Source organism: Pipistrellus hanaki (genome assembly GCF_964339955.1).
Source record: "Pipistrellus hanaki genome assembly, chromosome: 11".
NCBI classification, from domain to species: Eukaryota; Metazoa; Chordata; class Mammalia; order Chiroptera; family Vespertilionidae; genus Pipistrellus; species Pipistrellus hanaki.
The window spans coordinates 44,285,188-44,306,747 of NC_140513.1; the positions used below are offsets into that span (position 1 = coordinate 44,285,188).

The following is a 21,560-nucleotide window of genomic DNA, read 5'->3' on the forward strand; positions in this document are numbered from 1 at the left end:
TTTTATATAAATTGATCTAGTTTCATTTTTTTGCAAGTATCTGTTCCATTTTCCCAGCACCATTGTATGTTCTTGCCCCCTTTGTCAAATATTAATTGGCCATAAAGGTATGGGTTTATTTCTGGGTTCTCTATTCGGTTCCATTGATCTATATGTCTGTTTTTATGCCAGATCTATATGTCTGTTTTAGTACCATGCTGTTTTTATTACTATAGACTTCTAGTATATTTTGATATCAGCTAGTGTGATACCTCCAACTTTTTAACAAACAAATATTTTATTGATTTTTCACAGAGAGGAAGGGAGAGGGATAGAGAGCTAGAAGCATCGATGAGAGTGAAACATCAACCGGCTGCCTCCTGCACAGCCACCATCGGGAATGTGCGTGCAACCAAGGTAGTACATGCCCTTGACCAGTATCAAACCTGGCACCTTTCAATCTGCAGGCTGACACTCTATCCACTGAGCCATACTGGTTTCGGCAAGAAAAATTTTTTTAATAGGATGAACAGGTAGTTCTTAGATGTCTACATGGATCATGCCATCTCCAATAACATCTTCAATTATAAAAATAATGAAAAATAGAGGTCAACAAAGAAAATACTGATTCCTATTATCACTATAAACTATTGTCAGGTGCTCGCAGTACATTTAGGTGTTCACAACAGAGAACCTACAAGGACAATTATAAAAATAAATAACTAAGTAAGTAAATAAATGTAAAATATTAAGCTTTTATTAAGTCAGTATAATTCCTATGATGATTAATACATCTTAGTCACAACTGAGACTCCGTTCTTTAAGTTTTTATAATGAATATATGGAAGGCATGCAATAATAAGTTCTTCTTCTGTACATCCTCTAAGACAACACTTTTCTGAATATCCTCTGCGTACCCTTTGTGGATGATTCCCCCAAAACAATTTCCTTAAGGTTTTAATTTTGTTTGTATTTTGCTTCTGAAATTCTACAATTTCATGAACATATGAACTGATAGCTCGTGATGAGGCAAGTTCTCTTATCTTACTAGGTAGCAAGTTGGCCTTGTTATACTGATGCTCAGGAGGTGACTGTATCTCCAAATTGTTTGTTGCTTCTTCCTGAGAGGCAGTAGAAAAGACTGTTGAGAGATGAGAAAAATTCTACTATATTAAAATCATCCTCTAGCTGTAAGTTTAGTTATAATATTGGAATACTAAAGTCAGTAAATTATTTTAAAAAACAAGTAATCACATTTTAAACAATAAAATGTTTATTCAGCAGTAATATATATATATTATATATATAATATATATATATATTTAAAATAAAATACTTGTAAGCAGTGTTTTCCTATAAAAAGGCTTAGACATGCAAAAAACATTCTTTGAGATATTCACAAGCCATAAAAGTCAGCATTTTAGGCAGACATTCAGCGACTTTTTAGTGTATTCACAAGACTGTACAGCCATCACCACTATGTAATTGCAGAACATTTCTATCACCCACAAAAGAAATCCCATATCCATCAGTGGTCTCTCCCATTTCCCACGTCCTTCAGTCCCTGGATACTAATCTTTCTGTTTCTATGGATTTTCCTATTATGAAAATCTAGTCATACTACATATGGCCTTTTGTGTCAGGTTTCTTTCACTTAGCATAATGTTTTCAATGCTCATCCTTGTTGTATGTGTATGTACATACTGTATAATTTACTTATGTCTATTATCTATCTTCACTATTCTGCTAGCTTCATGAGGACAGGAGCCTTTCCTTCTTCCTGAGTGAAACTGTTCATTCACCTTTATATGCCTTCTAGTGGTTTAGTATACGGATTTGTGCACATTGAAAGGAAATTAATTAGAAGAAATGTTTTAATATTGCTATTCGCCCTTTCTCTATAATAGAAGTGTCAGCCAAATTCATGACTGACAATGACAGATCAAAACAAACATGTGTGATTGGTGCCAGCGAGAGCTTTATATGTATCATGCATGCACAAGTCAACTTAGCCTTTTATAGATATAGAATAAACTTGCTTATTTAGACCTGCTTTCTGATTTAGCTAAACTTTTTCCAGCCCACTGAAGCATCCCAACTTCTCTTTTAGGTAATTGTCAGCAACACAGCAGTAAATATCAACATGAAGCATATTATTATTATAGATCACACAGGGAGAAGAAAGGATAAAACATTTAACTGCAGCAGTGTTTATATTCTGTGCAGTGAGAAAACCTGAAGTAATTTTCAAGTTCCACCATTTTTTCTTTTCAGTCAGGTCAAGTTTCTAAGCTTTCTAAATCTCAGTTTTTATGGCTAATGAAAAGAAAATAGGGTTCCACCAAGTCTCCTATCCACCTACTCCAGGACTTCTGTGAGGATCAAATGAGACGAGGCATGGGAAAACCTTCACAGACATTTGGTTAAAGTGTAAATGTTTTCACCGGGATATAAAGCAAGTCATGTTCCTGGACTGAAGAAACTCCAAGGAGCTAGTTGCTAGGGAAAGGAAGCCGGGCGATTCCAGTCAAGTTCACTTATCTTGGTTGCGAGCATATTCCCAAGGGTGGCAGGGGGTTTGGGCAGGAGGCAGCTGATCAATGTTTCTAACTCTCTGTCGCTCTCCCTTCCTCTTTGTAAAAAATCAATAATATATATATAAAATCACTATATTAATGTACAAGTGGAAGATTTCAGGGAAACACTTCTTCCTTTATAAGAGCAGGATAAAGTGAGTTTGTATGTAGGTAGGTTTGATGGTGGAAAATGGTCAAGATTCAGTCTGATGGTTTCTATGTTGTCTGTCTTTAAAAGTTTCATTCCCATTGCAGCACTATTATAAGTTTCATTCATTCATTCATTCCTTCATTAAAAAATAAGTTAATGAGTGCCTACAACGAGACAGGCACTTCCTTACTTTGTTTCATTAATCTACATTAAAATCTCTCTCTTTTTTTTTTTTTTTTGGCATGATACTCCCAGTCTTAATTTCAGAAATCTTGACTTTTGCAAAATTTATCCAAATACATGTAATTATCTTAAAAAGACAATAATTTTGATCAGACTATGCTGTGGACCACCTATAAATAAAATTCATTTTCGTTTTGAAAAAAAGGGTAAACCCTATGGGACTAAAATGTGTTAGTCACAAAATGTAAAAAATATAGTTTGAAGATAACAGCTCTGAAACAAGAATATTCTTCCTAAAAACTGCTTAAAAGCATTCAGGATGACTTCAATGTATATATTAAGCACATACAGTGCGCTAGGCCCTCTGCTACGCACGTAAAAAACAAAACAAAACAAAACAAACCAACAACAAAAAAAACATGCCTGAGATAGCCGCTATACTGTGGGATAGTATAGACTGGAGTTACTGGAAAAAAAGGCTCGTACAGGTGCACAGACATGGTGCTTCGAAGGACCCTAAATTGTGTTTAACGCTCAATTGTCGCAGTCTTGAAATTCTCAACAATTTTATCTTTGAACTTTTAAGTGAGGTCTGGTGGGACAATAGACCCTGGAGATAATGCACAAGAAAAAGGGGCGGGAAGTGGGAGCGGGGTGGAGGGTGAGAGGAGCTTTATATTTTAGGAACCTCAGTGGTCCTTTCCTGCTCCTCGCACTGGGCCAGGCCAGTCATGAAGCCGGTCCGAAGATAGTCCGGTAGAGCTGAGTGTTACTGCCGCGCTAGGGTGGAGAATGGAGAAGCCATGGCAGGGTCAGTGACGACCTCACAGGGAAAAATGACACCTAGATTAGCCTTGGAAAGACACACGGAGTTTGCCAGGTGACAAGGGGACTCCGGAAAGGGAAAGCTAGGGACGAAGCAGCATCCTTACATAAACGTGTAGACTTACATTTTATGTTTCTAACATTTATTTCCCCTCAGTTAAAAAAATAAAAAGAGCTTCTTAGAGTAAGGTGACCAGATCGTCCCGCTTTTGGCGGGACAAATTGTTAAAAATCCAAAAGTCCAAAATTCGGGTCTTTAAAACGCCGCAGGACGTGGGGGGACAAATTGTTAAAAATCGGGACTGTCTCGCCAAAAGCGGGACGATCTGGTCACCTTATCTTAGAGGTTTTGTATATCCAAAATACACTGTATTATAATAATAATAATAATTATTATTATTTTTAAATCTAGGCACAAATTCCATTTCTTGGGGAAGCTTGCCATCTGGCAGAGCAGATTCAGGGATAAGAAATACACAGAGTCCAACACGCCTTGGGTTCAGATGTTTACCTGCGTTTGTGCCTCTGCCCCGGACCCGGGAAGTGTTTGGGGAGCTTTTCCACCGGCCAGGGCGGAAGCTTCCCACCTTCTCCGTGTCCTGCTTTTGTAAAGGGGTGTTCTCCCTGACGTGGCTCCAGTCAGCATCGCCGCAGAGTTTGACTATTCCGCTCAGGAGCTGCCTGCCGCACAGCTTCCTGGCTCTGCTCCTGTAGCTTTGCTCTTGGGATCCCAGAACCAGCTGGAGCCCGAGCCACAGCAGACACAGGTGGAGGAGCGGAGGCATCCCTCCCCCGAGATAGGCCTGCCACGCACGCAGGTACGCAAGCACGCACGCACGCACGCACGCACGCATGCCAACGGCCTCATGGCCCTGCGCATGCGCCGGAGCCGAACACGTGCACACGCATGCGCGCACAGCTTACGGAGCACGTGCGGACCGGAAGCGGTGCGAGGTGGTGGCGGGGCCTGGGCTTCCCGCGCTCCCCGCTGGCTCTCAGGCGGTGGTGAGTGACATGGTTGATTTCATGTTTCTTGCCTCCCTCACTAGGGAGACAAGTCACGTGAAATATGGGGCCCCGTTAAAGGAAAAAGTCACAGAAGATGTGGTGTTCCTTCCAGTGCAGGTTTTTTTTTTTTTTGCTTGGTTGTTAGTGGGGCGTCACTTCCTCAGAGAAACCTCTCGTTTCCTTCATGATGTTTTATCGCAGGAGGTTTGTTCTCATTTCTGTGCTTTCTCGGTAACTTCTCCCTCCACACCCCCAAGCTCCGTGAAGGCAGGACCTGCGCCCGCTGTTGTTTCCTCTGGTGCCTCAGAGCCTGGCGCCTCGTTGGCAATGAAATAGGTTGAAACGTCATGGGTGCTGGCGGGTGTGTAATGTGTATTTTAAAGTCAGATTCAGAGCTTCTTCAGACAGTTTCTACCCGTTCCTCGCAGGGAGAAATGGGCCTAGGGTACCTGGGATGGTAATCTGGTTCTTTGGGTTATAGATGGTAAAGGATTGACTGTTGCCACGTGGTAATTAGTCCGTGACAGGGACTCGTGGAGGATTTGTCTTCTAAGAATAACAGGATGGCCGAAACCGGTGTGGCTCAGTGGATAGAGCATCGGCCTGCGGACTGAAGGGTCCCAGGTTCGATTCTGGTCAAGAGCATGTACCTTGGTTACGGGCACATCCCCAGTCGGGGGTGTGCAGGAGGCAGCTGATGGATGATTCTCTCTCATCGGTGTTTCTAACTCTTTATCCCTCTCTCTTTCTCTCTGTAAAAAATCAATAAAATATAAAAATAAAAATAAAAAGAATAACAGGATTTTGTTAAATTAGGGGGGGGCAGGGCAGGAAAGAGCAGTGTGGTTTCTATAGGACGCTCTGTCACTTTAAGTTTTTTGGTGTTTTTTTGGTGTTGTTAGTGTTGGCTAGGAAGCAGATACTACCAGCCACGAGGGGGCAGTCAGGGGCCATCTCAGGAGTAACAGGTTTAAGGATGACAAAGCCTTGGAGAGGCGCCAGCAATTGTCAGTGATATTCTCCATTTCCTTTCACATTTTAATTTTTCTCTCCACCTTTCTTTCTGCCTCCTGACTCTGTCTTTTTCTCCCTCCCTCCAGATTTGCTCTGCTTTCCCAGTGGCATCCATGAATACTGTTAAATTACCTGGCAGTCAGTTTTAAAGGTGTATGTGATTTGATTAGCTTGATTTCATTGCCTTCCTTAAAAAACAACTAATGTCCAAACTAAAGTGGGCCATGAGTCCTAGTCAGAACTTTATCAGCGAAACCCTGTGAAAAAGGAAAAGATTTGTTACAACTGAAAGGAAGACTGCACACACACACACACACACACACACACACAAAATAAGCACGTACCCACCCACCTGGCGACATACTAGTCGCCCTGTGCACGAATCCGTTCGCCAGTAGCTCACTGCCCGTTGCTCCACCCTCCTGTAGCTCCCTCCATCCCCCTCATAGCTTGCTTCCCTGCCCCCTCCTGTAGCTCTGCGCCACCCGCTTGTAGCTCTCTGCCCCACCCTCCTACTGACGTCTATGGCCATACCACCCTGAACACGCCCGATCTCGTCAGTCTGAGCTTTATATTTCTGAGTGTTTCTATTCTGTTTGTTCATTTGTTTCACTCTTTTATTTTCCACATTTAAATGAAATCATATGGTATTTAACTCTGTCTGACTTATTTCACTTAGTATACCCTCTAAGTCCATCTATGCTGTTGCAAATGGCAAGGTTTCATTCTTTTTTTTTTTTTCTTTTAATATTTTTTATTGATTTTTTTTTACAGAGAGGAAGAGAGAGGGATAGAGAGTTAGAAACATCGATGAGAGAGAATCATCGATCAGCTGCCTCTTGCACACCCCCTACTGGGGATATGCCCGCAACCAAGATACGTGCCCTTGACCGGAATCGAACCTTGGACCTTTCAGTCCGCAGGCCGACGCTCTATCCACTGAGCCAAACCGGTTTTGGCGGTTTCATTCTTTTTTATGCCCAAGTAATATTTCATAGTTTCTCTGTACCACTGCTTTTTTAATCCACTCATTTATTAATTTATTTTTTTATTTCAGAGACAAAGGGAGAGGGAAAGAGAGATATAGAAACATCAGTGATGAGAGAGGATCATTGATCAGCTGCCTTCTGCATGCTCCCCACTGGGGATTGAGCGTGCAACCTTTGCATGTGCCTTAACTGGGAATCGAACTATGATCTCCTGGTTCATAGGTCGATGCTTATCCACTGATCACACCATTTTGGCAATCCACTCATCTATTGATGGGCATTTGGATTACTTCCATATTTTGTCTATTGTAAATAACACTGCAGTGAACATAGAAGTACATATATTCTTTTGAATTATACTTTGGGTTTCTTCGGATATATACCCAGAAATGGAATTACTGGTTCATAAGGCAGTTTCATTTTTAATTTTGAGGAACCTCCATACAGTTTTCCATAATGACTACACTGATCTGCATTTCCACCAATAGTGCACTAGGGTTCCCTTTTCTCAACACTTTCTCCAACACTGGTTTGTTGATTTATTGATGATAGCCATTCTGACAGGTGTGAAGTGATATCTCATTGGGTTTTAATTTGCAATTCTCTGATGACTAGTGATGTTCAGCATCTTTTCACATATCTATTAGCCATTTGTATGTCCTCTTTGGAGAAGTGTCCATTGGTTCTCGCCCATTTTTAAAAAATTAAATTATTCTTGTGTGTGTGTGTGTGTGTGTGTTTGTGTTGAGTTGTATGAATTCTTTATAAATTTTGGATATTAATACCATACTGGATCTATCATTGGTGAATATATTCTTCCACTCATAGGTTGTCTTTTTGTTTTGTTTATGGTTTCCTTTGCTGTGCAGAATCATTTTAGTTTGATGTAGTCCCATTTGTTTATTTTTTTCTTTTGTTTCTCTTGTCTAAGGAGATAAATCAAATAAATATTGCTAAAATAAATATTTCTTTTCCTTCCTATGTTTTCTTTTAGAAGTTCTATGGTTTTGAGTCTTATATTTAAGTCTTTAATCAATTTTGAGTTTATTCTTGTGTATGGTGTAAGAAGGTGCTCTATTTTTACTTTTTGTAAGCATCTGTCCAATTTTCCAAGCAACGTTGATTGAATATATGGTCTTTGTATGTTCTTGCTACCTTTATCATATATTAATTAACCATATAGGTTTAGGTTTATTTATGGGCTTTCTATACAGTTTCACTGATCTATGTGTCTGTTTTCATGCCAGTACCATACTGTTTTGATTACTATAGCTATATAGTATTGTCTGATATCAAAGATATGTTTTGAAAGAATGATTATAATGACAGATTATTTGTTGAGTGATTTTACCACATCAGGCTTATACATGTTTTACCCCATCAATTATTATAGCAGTACTGTAATTATCCCCATTTTATGGATGAGGGAGGTCAGACTTATAGAAGTTAAGAAGTTTGCTAAAGATTACAGAGATGGTAAGCAGAAGAGGCCTGAGTCATTGAAAACAATGGTTCCTGGGGACTTGGGCATCCTCCCACAATCAAATCAAAATTACAGCTAAACTACAGAACAACCATCATTCAGAACCACATGAAATCGGGGTAAACAGAAATTGTACAACTAAGGATTTAAAGAAAAAAGCTCCACATCAAAATTGGTAGGAGGGACAGAAATGTGGAAAGGGGCTGGTGCCACACCCATATTGGGCAGATAAAAGTTGGGAGGGATATCTTGGCTATGAAAGTCCCCCCTGAGAAGCGAGGAGTCCCAGTCACCCTTCCCCTAGGCCAGGATTCCAGGAAGACAAGTCCCCATAACTTCTGCCTGTAAAAATCAGCAAGGATTTGGCTAAGAAAGTAGGCCGTTGGAGTTCCAGGCATTCCTATTAAAGGGTCCATGCATGGACTCATTTTAATGGTTGCTCTGAGCTCCAGTATTGGGGTAGTAGCTCAAAAAGCATCAAGGCCATATAGGAAGAAACTGATTGTCTGGTATCAGAGTGAGAGCTTAAGGGTGGTTTTCTCTTGGACAGTGCTGCCAGAGGCTAGTGTGTGTGTGTGTGTGTGTGTGTGTGTGTGTGTGTGTGTGTGTGTTTTGAGCCCTTCTCCCATGGAGCCAGTGGGCTGGTGCCATATCTGTCTCTATCAACCTGGATATCACTGTTCACCCTACTCTGGTATTACACTGAGACCCTTCCCTCCCCATCTTGGCAGACCTATCCAAGCTGTTTCCAATGTTTTTCCCCCCATACAAATGGTCTGCCTTGGCTTATGCCCCAGACTTTTCTAAATATCTCAAACAAGCAGCATCTGGCCTCAGCATGCCCCATACCTCTTGCTAAGTGGCCCCCAGCCCAGCACTAGTGGTAGCCAGCCTTGGTTTGCAGCTTGACCTCTCCTGGGCACCTTTAATCCTGCACAAGTAAAAGCCATCTGCAGATTGCTTTGTTGCTCATAATAGATGGCCCCAGGCAGAATACACGTGATGGCTGACCTTGGCCTGCACCTTCCAGAAGGCTCCAGAGCCATTACACCCAGTGGACAGATTCAGACTATGCTGGAGCACCATTAAACCACCTTCATGAGTAACATACTCAAGGGGTGGACTCATTAGTTATCAGAGTAAAATCTTAGGTATTTCTTGCAGCAATATTTTTTCTGATATATCTCCTAGGGCAAGAGAAACAAAAGAAAAAACAAACAAAAAAAATGGGACTGCATCAAACCAACTTTTTTTCACAACAAGAGAAATCATTAACAAAATGAAAAGACAACCCACAGAATAGGAAGATACTTCTGATAAGGAGTTAATATTCCAAAATTTATGAAGAACTCAATTCAACACCAAAAAATAAACAAAAACCCTCCAAAATAATCTAATTTCAAAACAGGCAAAGAACCTGACTAGACACTTCTCCAAAGAAGATATACAGATGGCCAATATATATATGAAAAGATGCCAAATGTCACTAATTATCAGATAAATGCAAATTAAAACCACAATTAGATATTACCTCACACCTCTCATAATGGCTATCATCAATAAATCTACAAATGACAAATGTTGGCAAGGATGTGGAGAAAAGGGAACCTAGTAAACAGTTGGCCATAATGCAAATTGGTACAGCCACTGTGGAAAACAATGTAGAGTTTCCTCAAAAACTTAAAAATGTAATTGCCTTTTGACCCAGCTACTCTACTTATGATATTATATCCAAAGAAAATTGAAACAAGAGATTTGAAAGAATTTATGCACCCCTGTGTACATTGCAGTTCAATTTAGAATAGCCAAGATTGGAAGGAGATCAAGTGCCCATCAGCAGATGAGTGGGAGAAAAACGTTGTGTTACATTTACACAATAGGAATACTACTCAGCCATAACAAAGAAGACAGTCTTACCTTTCAAAATAGCATGGATGGACTTAGAGAATATTATGCTGTGTGAGATAAGCCAGTTAGAAAAATACAAGTATCACATGATTTCATTTATATGTGGGATTTAATGAACAAAAATAAACTAACCATGTAGATACAGACTCATGGATACAGAGAACAGAATGGGTGAGAAGGTGAAGGGATTAAACAAAGAAAAAAAGAAAGACTCATGAACACAGACTACATGCAGGGGTCTTCAAACTTTTTAAAGTGGGGGACAGATCACGGTCCCTCAGAGAGCTGGAGGGCCGGACTATATGAACTACTAATTCCTACTGTAACACCTCGGCTGCGCTCACTGCCCAAAAAACCTGGCGGGCCGGATCAGACTCCTCTGCGGGCCGCATGTGGCCCGCAGGCCGTAGTTTGAAGACCCCTGATCTAAACAATTATTTTTTATTTTCAGTCTTTTAAATAACACCTCAATGAACATAGTGAACATCCTTATACATAAATATTTGTTTCTCTCTGGTTGTCACCTTAGAATAAAAGTTTAATAATAAATGAAAGGATATGAACTCTTTTAAAGGTTCTTGAGTATTTCAAAATGCTTTCTAGAAAAGCTGTATCAGATTACACTCTCAATAGCAGTGCACAGGGTATGTGCATTTCATCATTTGACAGTATCCACTGTTAATGGGGGTAGGTGAGTAGGTGCCCTGGAAAAGACAGAATATATGAGCGCTTTCTGTACTTTTCCCTCAGATCTTCTGTGAACCTAAAACTAGTCTAAAAACAAGCCAATAAAAAAAAAATAGAATTTATAACACAAAGAGTAAGCCCTAATGTAAACTATAGACTTAAGTTAATAATAAAAATATAGCCTGACTGGCATGGCTCAGTGGTTGAGCATCAACTTATGAACCAGAAGGTCACAGTTTGATTCCCAGTCAGGGCACATGGCCCAGTTGCAGGCTTGATCCCCAGTAGGGGTTGTACAGGAGGCAGCGATCAATGGTTCTTTCTCATCATTGATGTTTCTATCTTTCTCTCCCTTCTTCTCTGAAATCAAATAAAAAAAAAATTTTTTTAAGTAGTCGTATGATCAGAGGTAGTGAATACAGATTCTGGACCAGAAGTTCTGCCTCCAGGGTTTTTGTGGAGGAGCAGATGAGGGACTTAGGCCAGGGCAGGGTCTGGGGAGATGCCTTCTGTGTCCAGGGATGTCTCTTTGTCCTGTCTGGGCTGTAAGTTTCCTGATCACTGCCTTTGTTCTTTTGGGTTGGACTTTTCATTTCAGACAGAACTCTTCCTGGCTTTATCCAAGATGTCTTAATGGCCTCTGAGGTTTTGCAGCCACTTATGAAAGTTTATAAGTTTCCTTGGTGAGAACTTAATAAAGCTTGGTTATTATTAATCATGTATAAGTATTTGAAATATGGGAATTACTGCCTTAAAACCTTTAAATTCACAGACATTTGGTGGAGATTTACTTGGTATTTAAGTGAACTTGTCTAAAATTTTACGTCTATATAAATTGAAGGAACTAGGTAAATACTAAAATGATAAATTTGTTAATTTACTATTCTAACAGGTTTTCATATTAATTCAGTTACTTTGTTATAGAAATGGTTTGTAAATTCTGCAATCTAAGCGACTTTCCGACCGTTCAACCATCTAACTGGTAGCTATAATGCACACTAACTACCGGGGGCAGACATTCAATGCAGGAGCTGCTGAGCTGCAGTGACTTGGCAGCTGCAGTTCTCTGGTGATGCACCCGGAACCAGAGAGGTAGGAGCCCGATTCCAGGGTGTGTTACCCCAGAACCACGCTCTCACAATCGGGGACCCCTTGGGGGATGTCAGAGAGCCAGTTTTGGCCTGATCCCTGCAGGCCAAGCTGAGGGACTCCACAGATGCACAAATCCGTGCTCTGGTCCTCTAATAGTAAATATAAAGTACATTCCCCTGTTAAACCACTTCTTCTGTAATATAAATAAGGACACTGAGTTCCTTATTTTCTTAAATATATAGCTATTTATTTTTTCCACTTAAAAAACATAATTTACTTTTTAGCTTCTTAGGCAGTAGAATTAAGAAAAGAACTCTAGTTTGAAAAATATTTAAGTTTATTCGGTCCCAAATGAATTAAATAGCGTACAATCTATTGTTTGCAATTGATAGTCCATTACAACACAAAAATCTTTAAAAATGTTGTCGAAAAGTCCCAAGTTTTGTGACTCTTTCAATATCTGGTATGAGTTAATATAAAAAAAATATTTTAGTCTGCTGAGACCGGTTTGGCTCAGTGGATAGAGCGTCAGCCTGTGGACTGAAAGTCCCAGGTTCGATTCCAGCCAAGGGCATGTACCCCAGTAGGGGATGTGCAAGAGGCAGCTGATCAATGATTCTCATTGATGTTTCTAACTCTCTATCCCTCTCTTCCTCTGTAAAAAAATCAATAAAATCTATTTAAAAAAAATATTTGTCTATTTTATGGACCTGTTAGTCATTATGTACACTGAATTGTTTTTAATTTTGCTATTAAAATAATTTGTTTAATATTAAGTAATGAAAGAAAATTTGGATATTAAATCTTGAGGAAAAAAAATGGGTGACAGATCATAAGTTATTAATTACAAGTTTCAAAAATAGACATCCATTCTTACTAATGCAAGACATAGAGTTTTACTATCTAGTTAAAACACTTTTAAGTTGAGTTATTTGTGTGTGGTTGAAATGATAAAGATTTTTTTTTGCCATTTTAAGTTATTAGCATTAAAAAAGCAATTAACAAAATTCCATTTATAAAAAAGACAAAATACTTTTTAGCATGAAAATATTTATTAACAGAAACTACAATAATGCAAAGAATATTTTCTTACATAATTAAATTTCCAAACACTAATAATGATTTCTCATATTCTAATAATCAGTGGGATAACAGAGGCATTAGTGAATGTCATTGCAAATACATGTGAACATTACATGAAATGCACCATTAGTTTCATCTCAGCAGAAGACAGCCACCTCTTTTTTGGTACAGCCTATATAACAACACTTATTAGATAATAGGTAAGGGGCCTCTCTCTTTTTTAGGAAATGTTTAACTAAGCGTATGTTTTTTAATTCTGAAAGACTTTTGTTTTCTGCTTCACTTTGTCTTTGGAGACCATTTTTCTTAAATTCTTCAAAGGTAATATGTATATCCTTTGATGAAGCTTGTTGTAGTAGTTCGTTCAATAATGTCTGCCTCTCGGCCAGTGTTGTCTTCAGTTCCTGTTGAGGAGTAGGAATGAATTCCATCCTCATATTTAAGGGTCCTGCATTCTTAGTGGTGGAAAATTGCATGATTTCTAAGTTTAAAAAAGAGGGGGAGAAGAAAAAAATACTCATGTCGATGAACATCAGGAAAACTAAAAATTTGCATAGATATAAAGGAAAGCATTGCCTCAATAAAATTAAATATCAAAATAATCAGCAAGTATCCTGATATGTACACAATTTAGTTCATATAGTTGGGCAGTATAAAATACTACAAATTTACCAAGGTTATAATGCTTTATTCCACTTGGACCATCTGTTACTTCTCCTTATGTCCCCTTAATGCTTTCATCAAAGGCCTTCACCTCTCCCTGACATAGCTGAAGTCATCTTGGTCATTAAAAACACTCAGTTTGACCACATATAATTTTCTTCCATTGCTAAGTAACCACTGAGTTATAATAACCCTTCAAGAGTATATTAGTTATTTTAAACTATCAAATATTCTATGGTGAAAAATTACTGCTTCAAGATAAAGTTAAAAAGGCAGAATTTTCAACTGTTCCAATCTCTTAGGGAGGTGAAACCTTGACACCCTCATACATCTATTTAACAGTTTCTCTTCTTCAGAATATTTACCCCAAATTGTAGCTGATCCCCTTGTGATTTTAATGCCCCTAGTATTTTTTACTAGAATTCAATAATTTAATTCTTAACCATGTCTTAGTTCACATGTTAAGCACTTTTCCTACTCAATTCTCTTGTTCTCACAAATGGACTCAAGTTGCTGATGTACTGTCTCTTTGTCAAGCAGGAAATAACTACAGGGTCACGAGGAGAATTTTTGAGTTTTGCAGAAGGAAAGAATGTCTTCAAAGTAGCTGAGACCAGCTGTTGACACTCAGGAGTCTGAGATGGAAAAGCATTATCTGTGACTAAAGATATACAGACTTTTCTCAGTTCCCTGGAACTCTCCTTCTCTTATTCCCTAGTTACATAAAAACTCCCTATTTTTGCTTTTAGGAACAGATGGATTTGTGAGATCTTGCTCTCCCATCCTGTCACCTCAGCCAAATTGAATACACCTTTATCTCCAAGAACCAGTGTCTCAATGTTTTGGCCTACTAGCATATTAATACACACACCTGAATTTTGAGCGGTGATTCTGCAACAAAATCATTTAGCTGTCTGAAGGGCAAACTTCTTTTGACTCTTGGTCCCTTGCAGTTTCTCCTGGAGTTGACAAGGCCCTTTTCTTTATCATCAATCCCTTCTCTCACAAATGAATTTTAAGACCCAGTTCAAAACTATGGGTCCCTGGCTGGTGTGGCTCAGTTGATTGAGTGTCCATGCACCAAGAGTTTGCCAGCTCCATTCTTGGTCAGGACACATGCCTGCCTTGGGGAAGGGCTCAATCCCCAGTAGGGGGTGTGCAGGAGGCAAGCAATCAGTGTTTCTCTCACTGATTGATATTTCTCTAACTCATCAATGTTTCTCTTTCTCCCTTTCCCTCTAAAATATCAGTAAAAGCATGTAAATAAAAGAAGTGGGAAGCTAGGCTCTCCCCTTTGGTGAAGTTTACAAAGAAAAATGCATAAAACAAAACAGGAGGTTTTCAATGGCATGGGCCATGGCCCAGCATTTTATTTTTTATTTTTTTTATTTTTTAACAGAGGAAGAGAGTTGTTACATCCAAGGCTTTCATGATCACCTTCATGAGGTCTCTTGAGTTGTGTGAGGTATGATAACTGGTTCATACCTCACTGCCCCCTATCCTGTCAAGATGCCCTGCCCAGTTGCCCCAGCCAGCAGCAATCCTGCACTCCAGGCCACAGACCTTGACTCTGGGGTCTAGCCCCAATTTTCCCTGCCTTTTACAGGTCTTTGGGCAGTCTTATCTCCTCTGTGGCTATCCCCTTCTCCCCACCGAGTCTCCCTGGCTGCCAAGAGGTGAAGGGCATGCCTCTCAGATAAGACTGTTTACTGTTCCCATAGCTTTGCCTTGCTCTGCCAAAATCCCTGGTAAGACCCTTACTAGAAAAGCAAGTTTTAAGGGAACAACTCAAATTTTTAGGCACCAGCAGCTCTCACCTGTAGATGGTCCAGATCTTGTCTTACGCTGCTTCCTCATGTCCTCTGCCCAGATGTGAGTGCCGCAAACACTGATGAAGAAACGGACTAATTCGAGGTTGCACTTAGTAAAAACTTCCATGTCCTGGCCTTGGACCTCCCTGGGAAGTTGGCTCAGTAGCAGCCAAATTCCTAGCAGGTAGAACAAGAATAGGCACAGCATCCTGGACCTTATCTCTCTTGTTCTGGGCATTTCAGTCTTTGTCTAGAGACTGCAGCTGCTGCCACCTACCAGCCTCTGCCAGTGTGCCAATCCTGGACTTCAGGATACTTTCTTTTGGTTCTACCAGGCTTTTATAGCTCTCAGTACCACTTAGACCTTGAGGCAACAGTCCAAGCTCCACCCCTGTCCCTACCCAGCTTCTTGTAATCCACTACCCCTACCCCTCATCCCCAGCTCAGATTTATCTTTCCAACCTTTCCTCCATTTGCCCATCTTTCTGTTCTTGACCCTCTTATAGTTTTATTTTTTACCCTCTTTCTTTATCCTCAAGCTATTTTGTATGTGTAAGTAAAGCTAGTCAATATTTGAAGTATTTCCTTTATTATAAAGGTAGTCTGGCCATTACACTAAATTTATCATAAAAAATAAAATAGAAATTGCCCAGTTGGTGTGGTTTAGTGGTTGAGTGTCAACCTATGAACCAGGAAGTCACGGTTCAATTCTGACCACCAGGGAGCACACTCCAACCCGTAGCCATGATGTGCATTGACCACCAGGGGGCAGACACTCAATGCAGGAGCTGCTGAGCTATGGTGACTTGGCAGCTGCATTTCTCAGGTGACATACCTGGAATCAGAGAGGAGGGAGGCTGATTCAGGGGTTCGTCACCCGAGAACTGCCCTCCCACAATCTGGGACCTCGTGGGATGTAGGAGAGCTGGTTTCAGCCCAATCCCTGCAGGCCAGGCTGAAGGACCCCACCAGTACACAAATCTGTGCATCAGGCCTCTAGTAAGTTAAGCAAGGAATATGTACCTTAGTATGCAAAAATAGTATATAGACTGGCATATTTCTCTTTTGCTGTACTCAACTTATAGGATCATAGCAAGGCCACAGGAAAGCTAAACTAGTCAAGCCTGATACTGTCTCCTCATAGCCATTCCACTCAGTTTGTATGATTTAGGCACCTGCCATTAGGGATGTGTATGATAGAAAGTTATAACTTGTTGAGAAGTATGTTTGATTCTAGAGGCCTAGTGTACAAAATTCGTGCATGGGTAGGGTCCCTAGGCCTGGCCTATGATCAGGGCTAACGGGGCCTTCTGGCTGCCGGCTGGAGCCTTCCCCACTGCTGGCTGCTACCAGGGGTGTACTTTCATTCTGTGCTGCCCTCTGGTGATCAGTGCACATCATAGCTAGCAATTTCACTCCCGGTCTCCTGGTCGAACTCTTGAGGGAACATTTTGCATATTATGCTTTTAGAGTCTATCTAATAAAGATGGAATATGCAAATTGACTGTAATTCCATGACAAAGATGGCAGCGACCACTGCCAATAAGGAGGGAATATGCAAATTGACACAACAAGACAAGAGGCAGAAGGCGGCTCCAGGCTGGAGTGAAGGCGGAAATGCAGCTCCTCCTGGCTGTAGTGAAGGCAGTGCTGGCAACTAGGGGAAGGAAAGCCTATTCTTGCACGAATCTTTGTGCATCTGGCCTCTAGTATACAAATAATTTCCTTATCCATTCAGCTTATTCCCAGGCAACTACTCCCCCACTTAAGTCCACTGAATTAAGTTCTAGAGATATTTAATGGAAGTCCAGGAGTACAAAGTACTTTGCCATGATAAAAATAGGTCAGGGAGGGTAAGGAGCAAGAATTTGATGGTAGGTTTTGGGAATAATTCCACTGAATTTTTTACTTAACAATCCCCCAAAAATGATAAAATTGAAATTCCTGAATATACCAGTCTTCAGCATGAATGTGGTATGCAATACTTTAAATGTCTTGTAAAGAACTAATATAAGGAAGTGCTAATTAATATGGTGAAAAACAAATGTGTATTATGGAAAAGGAAATATGTTTTGTAACATAGGGAAGCATATATTCTTTCTGATTGGTATTTCAGGTTTCTTAGGTTAAATACTTAGAAGTGAGATCACTAGGTTAAATTGCAGTTCCATATTCAATTTTTTGAGGAAGCTCCATACTGTTTTCCATAATGGTGTAGCAGTCTGCATTCTCACCACCAGTGTACTAGGGTTCCCTTTTCTCTACACACTGGCCAGCACTTGTCGTTTATTGATTTGTTGATGGTAGCCATTCTGACAGGTCTGAGGTAATACCTCATTATCATTTTAATTTGCATCTCTCTGATGATCATTGACTTTGAGCATTTTTTCATATGTCTTTTGGCCATCTGTATGTCCATTTTGGAGAAGTGTCTAGGTTTTTTGCTCATTTTTAAATTGGATTGTTTGTCTTCCTTTTGTTAAGTTGTATGGGTTCCTTATATATTTTGAATATTAACCCTTTATCAGATGTGTCATGGCCAAGTATTTTCTCCCATACAGTGGGCTCCATCCAGTGAAGTCAGTAGGGTTTTAAAGTCCCCCTATTCTGACTGTATTGCTATCAATCTTTCTTCAAGTCCTCTAGAAATTTTATTATATATTTAGGTGCTCCTATATTGGGAGCATATGTGTTTACCAGGTTTATATTTGCTTGATGGAATGATCCCTTTAGTATTATATAGTGACCTTTATAGTCTCTTGTGATGGCTTTCATTTTGAAGTCTATTTTGTCAAATATGAGCATTGCTAACCCAGCTTCTTTTTTTTTTTTTTTTTTCATTTCCATCACCCCCCTATGCCCCTCACTCTCAGCCTGCATGAGTCTTTTGTTATTAGGTAGGTCTCTGTAGAAAGTATATAAGTGGGTCATTTTTTAATATATATTCAGCTACTCTGTTTTTGGATTGGAACATTTAATCCATTTATATTTAAGATTATTATTGATAAGTATTCATTTATTGCCATTTTAATTATTTATGCAGTCCCTTTAGCATTTCTTACAGTGCTGGTTTTGTGGTGATACATTCCTTTAGCCTTTTTTTTTTTGTCTGGGAAGCTCTTTATTTCACCATCTATTTTGAACAATAACCTTGTTGATACAGTAATATTGGTTTCAGATCCTTGCTTGTCATTACCTTGAAGACTTCATGCCATTCTCTTGTAGTCTGTAGAGCTTCTAATGAGAAATCATCTTATAGCCTTATGGGAGCTCCTTTGTAGGTAACAAATTGCTTTTTGCTTGCTACCTTTAAGATTTTCTCTTTGTCTTTAATTTTTGGCATTTTGATTATGATGTATCTGGGTGTGGGCCTGTTTGGGTTCTTCTTGCTTGGGAGTCTCTATGTCTCCTGAACTTTTGTGACATTTTTCTTCACCAGGTTCTGCCATTATTTCTTCAAACACATTCTCTATTCCTTGCTCATTTTCTTCCACTTCCGGCAGGCCTATTATGTGAATATTGCTAGATTTCATGTTATCCCACAGCTCCCTTAAGCTGTCCTCCTGTTTATTAATTGTTTTTTCCTTTTGGTTCTCTGAGTGACTTTTTCTACCCTGTCTTCTAATTCACTGATCTGATCCTCGGTTTCCCCTAATCTGCTGTGTATTTCTTCCACTGTGTTCTTTGTTAGTGCTATGCTATTTTTTATAGTTACTGTATCTTGTTTCATGCTGTTGAGCATTTTTGCCACCATAATTCTGAACTCTGTGATAAATTTCTTATCTCCATTTCATTTAGCTCTTCCACTGGAGAACTCTATTATTCTTTCATTTGGGGATTTCATTTCAAAGGAATGTATCACCACAAAACCATTTTGTTTGCCTGCTTGGGTTTGTTTCTGTGTAGTAGGTAGATCTGTTACAACTCTCAATTTCTAGTGCAGGACAGTGTCAGATATGGTTTGTGACTGGTCCTTAGAACCCTATTTGGAACTATCAGCAATTCATAGCTTGTGACTCCATCTGCTGGGGCTGGGTGCCTATGGAAAGGACCAAGATGTGCACCAAGGTCTGCTTTTCCTAACTCTGGGCCTGGGATTAGATCAGGCAAAGATTCAAAGCCTCCAGAGATGCAGTTATGCCTGCAGTCCCATTGATACTGAGACTTGATTAGCCTCAGGCTATCACTCATAGGGTGAGGCAACTGCCTTCCCCCAGGCATAAACTGCCTAGGTAGCAAAGGTCCCTGGAGAAATATTTCCTATGTAGCATGAGAGAATGACTCAACAGAGGAAACCAGGGTGGGTGCCCTCCATGCTCCAACCTCAGAGCCCCTATTCCTGGCTTTTGCTTACACAGCTCCAGTCCACTTTGCCCTCCCTCTGCCAGAGCCCAAGGTGAGTGGCTGAACACAAAATTTTGTGCATTGGCCCTTTAAGAGCGTGCCTGCCTTTCCAGCTGTCTCTCACTGGTCAGCAGCAACCCTGCTGCTTTTCACAGCCTGATCTTATGTAGGCACCTTTCTTTTTTCTGGCACTCTGGGCTGGGGAATCCTGCTTGGGGTTTAAACACCAGAGTTCTCAGTGGGAACTCCCCACAAGTGAGATATCATTTCGGAACTTCAGCTGCTTTCTTTGGGACCCCAGTCAGCCCTTTCAAACCTCTGCACTTCCTATAAGTCTCTATGCAGTCTCCACTTTCTATTCTAGGTTATCAGAGTTCTCTCCAGCTAGTCTTTCATTGATTTTTCAGGGTGGTTGTCCTGTATTTTAAATTGTATTTCCACTTTGGTCCTGGGAGAGTGTCATTGTAGATTCCACTTACTCTGCCACCATTTTGGAATCCTAGCCAATGCTTTTATAGAAACACACTAGAGGCCCGGTGCATGAAATTCCTGCACGGTGGGGTGTATCTCTCAGCCCAGCCTGCACCCCCTCCAATCTGGGGTATCCCTCTCACAATCCAGGACTGCTAGCTCCCAGCTGTGCTTGCCTGCCTGCCTTCCTGACTGCCCCTAACCGCTTTTGCCTACCAGCCTGATCACCCCCTAGCCACTACCCTGACAGCCTGATTAATGCCTAACTGCTCCCCTGCCAACCTAATTTCCCCTAATTTCCCTCCCTTGCAGGCCTGGTCACCCCTAATTTCCCTCCCCTGCAGGCCTGGTCACCCCTAACTGCTCTCCCTTGCAGGTCTGGTCCCTCCAGCTGCTCTCCCCTGCAGGCCTGGGTCCCCACAACTGCCCTTCCCTGCAGGCCTGGTTGCCCCCAACTTCCCTCCTCTGCTGGCCTGGTCACCCCTAACTGCCCTCCCCCTGCAGGCTTGATCCCCCCAACTGCCCTCCCTTGCAAGCCTGGTCCCTCCCAACTACCCTCCCCTACTGGCCATCTTGTGGTGGCCTTCTTGTGTCCACATGGGGGCAGCCATCTTGTGTGTTGGAGTGATGGTCAATTTGCAAATAATTCTTTTATTAGATAGGATAGAGGCCTGGTGTATGGTTGGGGGCTTTCTGGTTTGCCCTGAAGGGTGTCCTGGATCAGGGTTGGGGTTCCCTTGGGGTGTAGGGCAGCCTGGGCGAGGGGCCTGTGGTGGTTTTCAGGCCGGCCACGCCTCCCAGTGACCCAATAAATAAATAAATAAATAAATAAATCCAAGATCCCAGGAGGGCCTAGAATCTTAGATTTATTTATCTTCTATAATTGAAATTTTGTAGCCTTAAGCAGAGTTGGACAGGTAGGAAGCTTGACTTCCTTCCATTGCTAGGGGAAACCCAAGCCTCCTGCTCTCTCCAGCTCCATGGCTGCCACCATTTTTTGTTGGGATTTATTTATTTCCTATAATTGTAACTTTGTAGCCTTGAGTGGAGGCCAGAGCCAGCTAAGGTGGATGGAAAGCTTGGCTTCCTCCATCATTGAGGGCAACCCAAGTGTCCTGCTTACTCCAGCTCTGTGGCTGGCACTCTATTTGTTGGGTTAATTTGCATATTCATTCCCCATTGGCTGGCGGGTGTGGCTTGTGGGTGGAGGTGCAGTCAGTTTGCATATTTCTCTTTTATTATTGTAGATAGGATTATTCTGTTTCAATCTTGTAACAATGGCATAAGTGAAAA

At 40.8% G+C, this 21,560-nt stretch overlaps 2 protein-coding genes across 4 annotated transcripts in view; both read right to left on the reverse strand.

Moving 5' to 3' along the window:
* Window positions 1-764: 764 nt before the first annotated feature.
* Window positions 765-4,667, reverse strand: INSL6 (insulin like 6; the record flags this gene model as incomplete). Its single annotated transcript, XM_084899157.1, has 2 exons — window positions 4,226-4,667; window positions 765-1,120 (listed from the first exon to the last, which is right to left on the reverse strand). Exons 1-2 carry the CDS (start codon window positions 4,566-4,568, stop codon window positions 765-767), a joined length of 699 nt encoding a protein of 232 aa, XP_084755283.1. The 5' UTR covers window positions 4,569-4,667.
* A 7,029-nt stretch (window positions 4,668-11,696) lies between these two features.
* The window catches only part of PLGRKT (plasminogen receptor with a C-terminal lysine), a 49,724-nt gene continuing 39,860 nt past the window's right edge, over window positions 11,697-21,560 (reverse strand). For 2 of the 3 annotated variants that reach the window (XM_084899606.1, XM_084899605.1), the window contains one exon: window positions 11,697-13,459. In XM_084899606.1, coding sequence (XP_084755732.1) covers window positions 13,116-13,459 — 344 coding nt within the window. In that variant the 3' untranslated portion in view covers window positions 11,697-13,115. Of the gene's footprint in view, window positions 13,460-15,458; window positions 15,530-21,560 lie in introns of all 3 variants that reach the window. The other variant, XM_084899608.1, reaches the window with a different exon arrangement.